The sequence below is a fragment of the Pseudophryne corroboree genome, chromosome 5 (genome assembly GCF_028390025.1).
Source record: "Pseudophryne corroboree isolate aPseCor3 chromosome 5, aPseCor3.hap2, whole genome shotgun sequence".
In the NCBI taxonomy this organism is placed as follows: Eukaryota; Metazoa; Chordata; class Amphibia; order Anura; family Myobatrachidae; genus Pseudophryne; species Pseudophryne corroboree.
This window is the reverse complement of record NC_086448.1, coordinates 490,951,903-490,964,941: the sequence shown is the minus strand read 5'-3', so window position 1 is coordinate 490,964,941 and position 13,039 is coordinate 490,951,903. Positions and strand designations below refer to the sequence as shown.

The 13,039-nt window shown below is 42.8% G+C and overlaps 1 protein-coding gene across 2 annotated transcripts in view; it reads right to left on the bottom strand.

The window, feature by feature from the left end:
- LOC134927889 (cadherin-6-like) overlaps nt 1-13,039 on the bottom strand; it is a 470,497-nt gene that overhangs the window by 59,896 nt on the left and 397,562 nt on the right. For both annotated transcript variants that reach the window (XM_063922971.1, XM_063922972.1), the window contains exons 8-9: nt 11,893-12,029; nt 6,734-6,855 (exon numbers count right to left, since the gene is read on the bottom strand). In XM_063922971.1, the coding sequence (XP_063779041.1) occupies nt 6,734-6,855; nt 11,893-12,029 (259 nt within the window). The remainder of the gene's footprint in view (nt 1-6,733; nt 6,856-11,892; nt 12,030-13,039) is intronic.

The following is a 13,039-nucleotide window of genomic DNA, read 5'->3' as shown; positions in this document are numbered from 1 at the left end:
AACTTTTGCAGCAGGCAAAAGTGGTAAGCCCGATTTGAAAAATCTGTGAGGAGGAAGTGCTTGAAATTACAACCAGTATCCCTGGATGAGATCCCTCACCTAAGGATCCCGGCAGGACTTCGCCCACACGTGGGCAAAGTGTTGAAGGCGAGCACCCACCTGAAAGTCGCCTTGCTGCTGGGGCCAACCGACACGCAGAAAGGTTTAGCGGCAGGGGATTCGATGGTCTGGTCCAGGGTTGCAGCAGTTGCAGGTTTACGGGACTTAGCACAAGATCCTCTAGGAGTGGTGGAGACTCCCCGGCCCCTGCCTCTGAACCTAGCCACATGAAAGTACTGCAAGGAAGGTCCTGTGTAAGAACGTCTAGCAGGTGGCGCAGCCGATGGCAGATAGGTAGACTTACCCACCGTTGCCTGGGAAATCCACTTATTTAATTCGTCCCCAAGCAAGGCATCACCTGTAAAGGGAAGATTTTCCACACCCTTTTTGGAATCAGCATCCGCTGACCATTGACGCAACCACAGAGCTCTGCGTGCCAAAACTGCCATAGCAGTAGTGCGGCCATTATCTTACACAATTCCTTTATAGCCTCGCTCATAAAATTTACAGCATCCTGTATGTGTTACAGCAGAGTTATGACCTCATCCTGGGGCAGATTTTCTAATCCATTAATAATATTATTGAACCACTTGACCATTGCCCTAGAAATCCACCCACAAACTATTGTGGGGCAATGTGCTAAGCCCGCTGCCGTATAAACTGCCTTTAGAGTGGTCTCAATTTTACGGTCAGCCAGCTCTTTTAGGGATATAGCCCCTGGCACCGGCAGTACCAATTATTTAGACAGTCTGGACACAGATGTGTCCACTGATGGGGTTTTTCCCATACCTTCCTGTCCTCAGCTGGGAGGGGAAAGGTAGCTAAAAGCCTCTGAGGAATTTAACATTTCTTATCAGGTTTTAACCATGCTTCCTTGGCCAGGGAGTTTAACTCTTTAGACACAGGAAAAATTGCTGAGGTCTTTGGTCTAACATTAAAGTACAACTCTTCATCTGGTTCTGACTCCTGATCCGGTATGTGTAGAACCTCTCTTACAGCAAAAATGAGGGCCTCCACCCCTGGGGACAGAGAGCTGTCCTTATCCATATCATCATCATCATCATCATCATCATCATCATCATCCACATCGGGCTGATCAGAATCAGACTGGAGAACCTGTGGCAGTGAGCATTTATGTGAAACCAACAGAGGGGGCTGAGAAGTCTTTCTGGTATCTGCTGCTTTTGCCATACAATCAATAGACTGTTTTAACACCTGTCTCTCCTTTTTAGCTGCAGCTAATTCTGAATTAACATTCTGAATCATGCTTTTAAAGGTATCTAGCCAGTCAGGTGCTGTGAACTGTGTCCCTGAGGAGATAAGGAACATTTGTCACACATGAGGGACCCCGCTGATGAAGGGGTAGAGTTACAAGCAGCACACATAACCATGTCAACAGACATCTTGACACAACTGCAATATAGCGCAGCTAACTGGAAAACACCTCCACACAGACCCTAGAGAGCCCCTGGAGTGACACTGAGGAGCAGAGACCAGCACACAGAACACAGCAGCAAAGTGTAATGTGTATAACCTGATAAAATTGCAGTGGCGCTACCGCTGGTGTGCTCCCCCCCTGCTATGACCCCCTGGTACCAGTACATAGTCTGTAACAGCGTGGGTCCGTGGAAGAGCAGCGTGCATGCAGCCTTAATGATCTGCAGGAAAAGGCGCCTTCCCGCCTCTGGTCCCGCTCCGGGAAGCCACACCCATTGCAATGGCGCACGGTCCCTCACATTATTATATTGGCCATGTGTATATATGTGTAGATAAAAGCACAGACAAGCCCTAAGGTGCAGTGAGCACTGCGGGGCATGAGCCCTGAGCCAGTTTTGTCCATGGCGGGCACCACAGCTCGTGGCCCGTGACTGCCGCGCAACATGCCGCCAAACTGCACCGGGGACCCACTAACCAGGACCCCGGTGTAACACTCACCACATCTCGATCTTCGGTATCTGTTAGAGGGTGGCGGCTAGCTGCCGGCGTGGGCACAATACTAACGATGTGTGATCAACACCTCAGGAGCTCAGTGTCCTCTCAGCTGGGATTACGAACCATTAACCCTCAGGAGGTTGGTTCAGTTCCCCCTCTAAGTCCCACGAAGCAGGTAGCCTGGTTGTCAACCAGGACTACCTGAAAACAATAAACTAAAACAAAATTAAAGGAAACTCTCTGGAGCTCCAGAGAAATGCACCCGGCTCCATGGGCACATTTTTCTAAACTGAGTCTGGTAGGAGGAGCATAGAGGGGAGGAGCCAGCACACACATACACACACTAAAGGTTTTAAAGTGCCATGCTCCAGTGCACCCGATCTATACCCCATGGTAATAAAGTACAGTTCCCCAGTATCCACTAGGACGTTAGATAAATAAGGCTTCATTAGCACCGGATATAGACAAGTCTGTTTTTTCTGTGCAGAGATCAATACAATATGAGGACCCTCTACGTAATCAGTGCAGTAGACGGCAATGTACCACTTTGCAGTTCACTAAAAGCAATGCCTGCATAATGTCCAGTTTTCAGGATGTTACCATTGTGAAAGAAGGTTTTTGTGACTTGATTCTGTCTAACAGACAACAAAAGTGAGACTATATTTTATATGACACCTAAAACCAAGGGCGTAGCTTTTATAGGTGCAGGGAGTGCAGCTGCTTTGGGGCCCAGCAGTCCCTGGCCATGCTCCGGGCCCGCCTCCCCTGCTCCAAGCTCTCATCTCAGTCTCACAGGCTCGCTCCCAAGTTATTCATCACAGAAGCAGCTTCCAGCCAGCCAGTGCTTCCTGCATGCTGGATGGTATGGTCACGCCTCCTCCCAGGAAACCCTGCAGCTTTCTGTCTTCTCCACTCATCCAGCACGCCCAGCCCGCCACTACCAGTTTCTGCCCGCCTCCTGGGAGGGACGATGATGTCATGCCTCCTCCCAGCATCCCTGAGCCAGCAATCTTTCCCTGTGAAAGTGCCACATAGCCCCTTCTCTGATAGACATGCTGGGAGGGACGATGACGTCACAGCTCCTCACAGCATCCCTGTAGTCACTGTCCTACCCAGCCCCAATTATCTGCAAGCCTTATGGGAAGAGCGGCTCCCAGCATTCCTAGTAGGACCAGTGTGAGACAGTCAGTTAGTGCACTGTGAAAGAAGGATCTGAAGACTGGTGGACTGAGTAGAAAATAAAAAAAGAATATACAGACAGAAAACTGACTAAAGGTGAGCTGTGAGTTCAGTCACTGTCCTAATAATTCTGTGTTTTGTCTGTATTTACATGAAAATAATAAAGAAAAAGTTAATAAATGCCCTTCCCCCGCCCACCCTGCATTATTTAGAACAACATACAGTATATACAAGGGCATAGCTACAATAGGTGCAGGGGATGTGGCTGCTATGGGGTCTGGGCCATCTCTGGTGCCCGCATCCCACACTTACCCTGCACCTAATTGCTGAACCCCGGCCATGGCTGCATGTATCTGCAGCCACACCAACTCACACCACCTCTCCTGACTTATAACTGATGCTGGGAGGAGGCGTACTGAGTCTGAAAGGATGTCACGGACCACTGGCACGCCTCATCCCAGTGACTATGAGGAGAGATGATACGGAGCCGGCCGGGAGAGCAGATGTCGCTGCAGGGCACGTATAAAGCTGCAAATGGGACTCCAGTGGTGAGTGCCCACCCACTGAGGGTAATCCACCAGGGGGGTCTTTAAGTAGTCATGGGGGGTGAAGGGGATCTTTTAGTAGTCCTTGGGAGGGGGGGACGACACGTGCCTTTGAGCAGTCAGCCATGGGAAATTATGCCCCTGCCTAAAACAAAACACGTGGTTACTTTTTTTGACATGAGCAAATTTTGAGCCACAAGAAGTGACCCAGCTGTAGAAAAATCATAAGCTTTAACTGCTTACACTTGCATCAACTAAATCAGACTCCTCTAAAACCATCATTTATAGAAATAGAACAAAAGAAAAAATACTGTTACAGTAACCTCATAAGCAAACCATCATGCTTTCTGTATGCTACACTCTTTTTTTAAAGCAACTGACATTTTGTAGTATACAGGACTACAGCCCTTAATGGTTGCACAATCTTCATCCTTTGTGGTCAATTAAAAGCAGTTTGTTGCTAACCTCTGAACTTATCTACAAGGTTAGAAGAGCTGGGTTTCTTACTGCTTACTGTCTTATACTACACTGTCATGTAACCTTTCCAAAGTCTCTCCCTTCATGTCGCTCCAGACACACCATGGTAATAAAGGATGCGGCTGCTAAGGGGCACACAGCTGCCCTCATCCTCCAATCTGATCAAAGTCCCTTCTAGCAGCGAGAGGATTGCAGATCATTTCTCACTTCTGGCCTACTGAAGCTCACACCAGAATTCAGGCCATGGCCTGTAGTTGGTTAACTAACCAACCTCAGCTGCTAACTATAGAAGTAGTCATGGACTGATCAGTAAACAGATCTTCAGAAAGCAAGAAAAAGTGAGACATTGTTTGCTTCATGTACAGCGGGGCCTTTACATGCTATTGCTGCTTATATTAACACATTATGTCCCTCATCTACCCACATAACAGAGCACAGGATGTAGTTGATATGCCGGCGCTCGGGATCCCAGCGGTCAGCATGCTGACACCGGAATTCCGAACACTAACAATGCAGCCAGACGGAATGCCGACCCACATGAACTATTTCCACTCATGGGTGTCCACGACACTAATAGAGTGGGAATAGAACCTGTGGTGAGTGCAGCGAGCCCGCAAGGGGCTTTGCTGCGCTCGCTCATTCCCCACCCTGGCATTCTGCTGCCGGGATCCCGTTGTGGGTATGCTGACTGCTGGGATCCTGGTAGCCAGCATACCATATCCAATGCCAGAGCACTGGGTATTTAGCCTACAATCAGCTGCGACCTAGTAGGATTTACGTAATTATGTCACATGACTCCGTATAGCTTCTGCACATGTTTCATACCCTACAAGCTGCTATTTTACATTGGGCTTTCTGGCAGCACAGTTTGCTGTATATAATAAAAAAAAAAAAAAAAAAGAGGAACAATTTTAAGTCCTGATGCTACAGAAAATGGTCCTATTTATCTCCCAAAATCCTGGAGCAAAATTTGCTAAAAATTGTGAATACAATGGGGGTAATTCCAAGTTGATCGCAGCAGGAATTCTGTTAGCAATTGGACAAAACCATGTGCACTGCATGGGAGGCAGATATAACATGTGCAGAGAGAGTTAGATTTGGGTGTGGTGTATTCAATCTGCAATCTAATTTGCAGTGTAAAAATAAAGCAGCCAGTATTTACCCTGCACAGAAATAAAATAACCCACCCAAATCTAACTCTCTCTGCAAATGTTATATCTGCCAAACCTGCAGTGCACATGGTTTTGCCCAACTGCTAAAAAATTTCCTGCTGCGATCAACTTGGAATTACCCCCAATATGTTTTCAGAGACGAGTAAATGGGTAAGTAATATCTCAACGTGTAATATCAGGTACCTATCTATATACAAAGGTATAGAACAATTTTAACAGTATCATAACATTTTACATACACTGATGAGCCTAAACTGTGTGACCACCTGCCTAATATGCTGCTCCTCTGTGTGCCACCAAAACATCTCTGAGCTGCCAAAACATTATGTCTACAAGACCTCTAAAGACGTCTTATGGTATCTGGTACCAGAACTTAACTCCTGTAAATTGAGTGGTAGAGCCTCCATGGAATGATTTTGTTGTTCCAAATCCTACCATGCTTATATGGATTGAGATCTGGTGAATTTGGATATAAGGGCAACACCTTGAACTCTTCATCATGTCCCTTAAACCATTCTCAAAGAGTCTGTGCAGTATGAAACTTTTTTGAGCTCTCGCATTGATAACTCTTGGCCACCCAACACCCTATCGGCAGTTCCTGATTTTTCCCTTCTTGCGCCACTGTTGATAGGTACTCACCACTGTTGACATTAAGTTCCACAATCCTCTGAATCCACTGTCTGGCCATAATGATGTTTTACCATAGTCTATTAGGTCTTTACACTTGCCCATATCTTCTGCATTCTACACGTTGAGAAGTACCTAACATCAGCTAGAGTGAGCTTACTGTCTAATATATCCCTGACCTTGAAGTAACAAGACAGCCAACATCATGCACTTCATATGGAAGAAGATATAATGTTTTGGTTCAAATGTATAAGTTTACCTAGGAGCGTGTAGCTAGGTACTGGCTGCATCTCATGTACTTTATTAGTTTTATTTTTGCTTATACTGTATATTGATGACAAACAGCCGAACAATACATATGTCAGTTGCAAATTAGACATGCCCAAAACAATGTGACAGCACTGAATATGACACTCTTACATTAAAGGGCAGCTGGACCATGTAGGCAGTCATTATTGCAGTGTTAGACGAACATGCTTGGACCAATGTTATGTAGCTGCCCATATGATCATTTAGAGTAGGTGAAATACATTTTATGTCATTTCATCTTGCCCTATGAGTTGATGCACATTGTTAGCTAATGGACGTGATATGGCAGATGCCTACTCCCTTTGTAATAATAATCTTCTGTCCAAACCTTCACTATAATAAACTTTGGCATGCTAAATGCAACTTCACTGAAAGTAGAGCTCATACACTCACCTGTTCTGCCTTTGCATTTTCGCAAACATGGATCTCATACAGCATGGCAAACTCAGGGGCATTGTCATTCACATCCAAAACTTTAATAAACACAGGGACACGGCTGTTTTCTTTAGGATTACCTATAATAAAAAGATAAGAGAACTGTGTACTATGGCTGTGCACATCTACTGTCTCTAAACTGTAAGGATTTGGAGTTACAGAGAGGGAAATAGGAGCCACTGGGCAATGAGTTTTGTTATCTCATTTGAACTGACTTGTTCAGAAGCCAGCCGCTAAATTCTGAATATTAGAAAATTTATTTTATTATTATTATTATTATTATTACTATTATTATTATTTATATAATTAAAGACCATGCCCTAAAACAGCAAAAATATAGCCTTGTCATATAGGTATGTCTGTAACTTGAGGGTATGCTGATCCTTGTAGTGCCATATTGGAGCATTCTGGGGTACCTCCAGATGAGTTGGCTCACAGATTAGAAATACATAAATGTATGACAAAAAGTGGTGCTACTATTATGTAGTGTAGGACCACGAGAACAGAGACACCTTGTCATAGCTGTTGGCTTACCATTTGTTTGCAAATGTATGTAATTGAGATCTCTGCGTTTCTATTATAATGGAGGATGTAAGTCTATTTTGCTGGTCCATTGTAGAATTCTGAAGGAATTAGTTTTTGTCTAGATGTAGCCCCTAAGTGTTTGAACTTGAGCTAATTCTGTTATGTTCATAAAAAACATTATTGCACAGACATGGTGTTTAGTTTACTGTTATGACTCCTTGTCATCACCTTGTTGCAGGTGGTGAAGCAAACTAACTTTGTCAAGCTAGCACTCGAATTTCTGTATTTTAGTTATAATACACAGAAAAGCTATAATCACTGAATTTTTCTTTACTGGGATAGCTTAGAATAGCTTCCAGCACCCACTGTCATCATAATCCACCAACTGTTGGGAAATTACAGTACATTGGTTTATTGAACTGTACTTCTGCATTTTCTAAATATGAGATGTTTTTTAACTAAGTTTATGATTGGCAGTAACTCACACTGCAGAACTCAACTACAGGATCCAAAATAACAATCATCTGCGGTGTGCTGAGACCACCTGAATCTGCAGCGCGGGGAGAAGGGGGTGTGGCTGCGGACGAGGACAATAACCTGAAGGACCACCGTGGGAGTCATTTGGTACATGTGCTGCTGCCTGCCAGTGAGTCTCTGTGCCCTGGTCTGTCAATGCCTGTCGTGCACTCTGCTGTGTTACTTCCTCTGATTGCTGAAGCCTCAATCACGGGTTTCACGGGAAAGCTGAGATTGAGATTTTTTTTCAATCCCAGGATCAAAAAAATAGGTTGGATTGGTGATTCCCTAATCACCATATACTGCTGGTGGGTGGAATGTGTGTGTGTGGGTTGGGGGGTGGGGTTATTGCTAAAATTATGACTACAAGAAGCTTTGGGAGGGAGGAGCGGCAGTGACAGACAGCAGGAGGCACGGACTGGTGTGATGACTGATACTTTGGGAGGGGATAGAAATATATATATATATATATATATATATATACATGGCTGGACTGCCCATCTGGCACTTCTGGTAAAAGCCAGAAGGGCTGGTGGGCCGGTCCGGTCGCACAGAGAGTCGGGTAGCTTGCGGCTCTCTGTTTGTCCCACCCAAAGTGCTAATTTCTTTCTTTCAAATATGGGGGCGCGCTGTGAGTCCACGCCCCCCTGACTCACGGCACACCCCTGTGACTAGTGCCCGCGCACTTTGACGCACATGTCAGCACATGCCAGGGACGATTTTCTGCCCCAGTCCATCCCTATATATATATATATAATTCCACAAGAAGATGGCACTCAGAGACTGTATTCTTTGCAATATGACACTTGTATTGAGAACTGTCAAACGTTTTCGGGGCAGCCGCCCCATCCTCAGGTCAATACAATACCTATAGCAACAGAAAACATAATTTACTCATGTTGTCTGTTGCTGTAGGTATTGTATTGTCCTGAGGACGGGGCAGATGCCCCGAAAACGTTTGATAGTTCTCAATTACAAGTGTCGTTTTGCAAAGAATACAAGCTCTGAGTGTCATCTTCTTGTGGAATTGGATATTATCTTTATCTGGATGAGCACCTGAGCATGTGGTTTTTTTTGTACCGAGTGCCGGCAGATTGTGGACTGATTTTATATATATATATATATATATAAAACTTCCAAAGGTCGGAACTCACTTCTGTCCCATGTATACAGCTTGCCACGGTGCTGCGTCAGAACAAAGCATGCAGGTAAACCCAAGAACGGCACTCACTGGTCTTGCAAATGAATACTGGACACGGTACTCTTATCAACGTTTCGGGTTTATTTCAACCCGTCATCAGGATACACATAAGAGGACCGTGTCCAGTATTAATTTGCAAGACCAGTGAGTGCCGTTCTTGGGTTTACCTATATATATATATATATATATTATAGTGGTGCTTGAAATTTTGTGTACCCTTTACAATTTTCTATATTTCTGCTGTAATTTGGTCTAAAACTACCTCAGATTTTCACGCTAGTCCTAAAAGTAGACATAGGGAGCCAAATCAAACAAAGAGAAAAAAATTAGACCTGCTAATTTTTTAATTGAGGAAAATTATCCAGTATCACATATCTGTGAGTGGCAAAAGTATGTGAACTTTGTGTTCAGTATCTGGTATGATCCCCTTGTGCAGCAATAACTGCATATAAACGTTTCCGGTAATTATTGATTAGTCCTGAACACCGGCTTGGGGGAATTTTACCCCATTCCTCCATACAAAACAGCTTCAACTCTGTTATGTTGATGGGTTTCCTCATATGAACTGCTTGCTTCAGGTCCTTCTACAACATTTTGATTGGATTAAGATCAGGACTTTGACGTGGCCATTCCAAAACATTAAATGTATTTTTCTTTAACCATTCTTTGGTCAAATGACTGTCTGTTTTGGGTCATTGTCGTGCTGTAAGACCCACGTTCTCTTGAGATGCATCTCATGGACATTTTGTTTAGAATATTCTGGTGTAATTCAGAATTCAGTGTCCCATCAATGATGGCAAGTCGTCCTGGGCCAGATGCAGTAAAACAGGCCCAAACCATGATACCAACACCATCGTGTTTCACAGATGATATGAGGTTTTTATGCTGGAATGCAGTGTTCTCCTTTCTCCAAACATAATGCTTCTCATTTAAACCAAAAACATTGTTACAATAGCCTTCCAGCTTGTCCAGGTGATCTTTAGCAAACTGCAGATGGGCAGCAATGTTCTTTTTGGAGAGCAGCGGCTTTCTCCTTGCAATCCTGCCATGCACACCATTGTTGTTCAGTGTCCTCCTGATGGTGGGCTTATTTGAGAAAGGCCTTAATTTGCTTAGAGGTTCCCTTGGGTTCCTTTGTGACCTTGCATACTATTAGATGCCTTGCTCTTGGCGTGATCTTTGTTGGTCGAACATTCCTGGGAAGGGTAATAATAATCTGGATTTACCTCCATTTGTACACAATCTGTCTGACTGTTGATTGGTGGAGTCCAAACTCTTTAGAGATGGTTTTGTAACCTTTTCCAGCCTGATGGTCATCAGCAACTCTTCTTCTGAGGTCTTCAGAAATCTCCTTGGTTAGTGGCATGATACATTTCCACAAACATGTGCTGTGAACATCAGACTTTGATAGATCCCTGTTGTTTTAAATAGACAGGTTTGTCCACTCACCTGATTCTTATCCCATAGACTGAAAATACCTGACTCTAATTTCACCTTCACAATATCTGCTAAACCACTCACAGATATATGACATTGGATAATTTTTCTCCCCAAAAAAATTAGCACGTCTAACTTTTTTTTGTTTGATTTGGTTCTCTTTATCTACTGATCTGAAAATCTCAGGTACAGTAGCTTTAGACCAAACTTCCGCAGAAATATACAAAATTCTAAAGGGTTCACAAACTTTCAAGGACCACTGTATATATAAAGGACCACTGTATATATATTACACTTGTCAAAATTATGAAAGGAGCATGTGCAGTTTAATGATATCCAGCAGGGGCACCGCAGCTGTAGGTAAGAAGTATCACATTCCCGAACAGCTGATTCCGCAAAAGGAGCAGCTTTTTGGAAGTGACACTTTTGCAAGAATTTAATGAGTAGTGCTTTTTTAACTAAAAAATCATAGCAAATTTAAAACTAAAGTATGACCTATAATATTTTATCATACCCTTTAAACTTAAATTTCACACAACTACACATCTGTATGGTCTCTAAACTGAAAAGCCTTGCACTTACAGAGTGGGGAATATTAGCCCTTGAGCTGTATGACTGTTTTTTTAGCTCCTTAAAATAAACTGGTGTTTTCATATATGAAAGAAACTATTTTTCAAAATGTGAATGTCTTCTGTTTTTGCAGTGAAGTTTTGAAATCTAATTGAAAAAATAAAGTTTAGCATTATCACTATTTCAATGTGAACTTTCCATTAATAAAATTATGATAAGACCATATAGTACACAAGTGACCTTCCAAAATTCCATTAATCTCTAAATATTATTTAATGACCATACCAGTCTGGTTTACAAAATTCAATGACAAAATGCTCCAGATAGCTTACAAGATACAATTTTAAAGTGTCTGCCAATACCAGATTCCCATGTGTAATTGTGTCTGCCTTTCAGATTGACTTCATAGTAGCTACAAATTCTATTAACTTTAATCTTGCTCTGGGTGACTTCCAGTAAAAACTGCAATGTATTTTTGTCAGTCCTGACTGGGAATATAGTACAGTGCAATTAGTAAACGGTTATTGTTACAGAAAAGATTCAATTATTACGCCACAACATCATCTGTGAGCACAATTACATTACATTAACTAAAGATTTTACATTTATCTTTGAATACTTAACAAAAAAGTAAAAACACGTACACACAATACTTCATTTAAGTTAGAAGTCTGAATTATTAGTTCTTCTCTTTGTTCAAGGTGCTTCAGTCCCCACAAACAGAAGCAGGGACACTACTGCTATAATAAGCATTTAACATGCCTAACCATACTTCCCAATATATTATCAAGAGCTTGTCTTGACACCAGCTCAACAAGAACGTGCTTTATTACTACAGAGACAATGTTGGTATTTAGAAGCGACTTACTGATTTCTGTAGCTATTACAGTGATATTGTGCCACAGCACTGATTCCCGGTCCAGAAGTTTGGATGTAAAAATGGATCCATTTCCAGAATCAATGTTAAATATCCTATCCATGTCTGTATGCCGATCCACAGAATACCTAAAAAATATAGCCCAAAGTATAAATGTCGTCCTTTACCCAGCATGTTGCAGATTATTGGCTTTAAGCATTAACACAGAATATTGAATAAAAATGACATTTAAAAATTGCTGCTATTTGAAAATAGCAGCAAAAGAGCATACAATTACTTAGAAAGCTTGCAATGTCACTACATTATTAAGAACAATGTTTCAGATTCAGGAAATATCTAACGTTATAAATGTCAAAACATTTTTTAAGAAAACCTCAGCTTCATAACAAAAAGTACTTGAATAATATACTTCTGACTGAAGCTGAAATCGGTTTCTACATGTCTTTAGATATTCCAGCATTACAACATTGGCTTTTCAAAAAGAAAACTTTAATACTAGTTATTATTTATTAAAGATTTTTACCCAATATAAGACATTGTTTCATTGTTCTCTATTGACATTTACCAACTGTTGATCCACATGTAGCTGTTGAAGGGGGTGTTATATGATATACCTATGGTTGGGATGCAGGCAGTCACATGACCAACCACGGCATCCCGACTTTTAGAATGAAGACAGAGAAAAGGGTAAATTTACCCCCCCCCCCCCCCTGCCACCCACCATAACCATAACCCGCCTGGGGTTGCAGCTAGGGCTAAGATAGCGGGGGGGGGGGGGGGGTGTCATCTACGGCTAATCACTGGGTGTGGTGTCTGGGGCTGAGACATGAAGGGGGGTGATGGCTATGGCTACCCCCCTGTAGTGTCTAATCCAAACTCCCCTCCCCCCGGGCTCTAACCCTAGCCATCAGCCCAGTATAATAATAATAATAATTTTATTTATATAGCGTTCTTTCTCCTACAGGACTCAAGACACTTTACAGACATCAAAAACAATGCACATAATACAGAGGATTTAAGCAATACAGCAATAGATTAAGCACACAGAAAGCATAATGCATGATTGGTGTAGGCATTTTGGGTAATAACTTCCAAGGGTTGTGTATTCCACCCTCACAAGGTACCAGGTGCAGCAGCC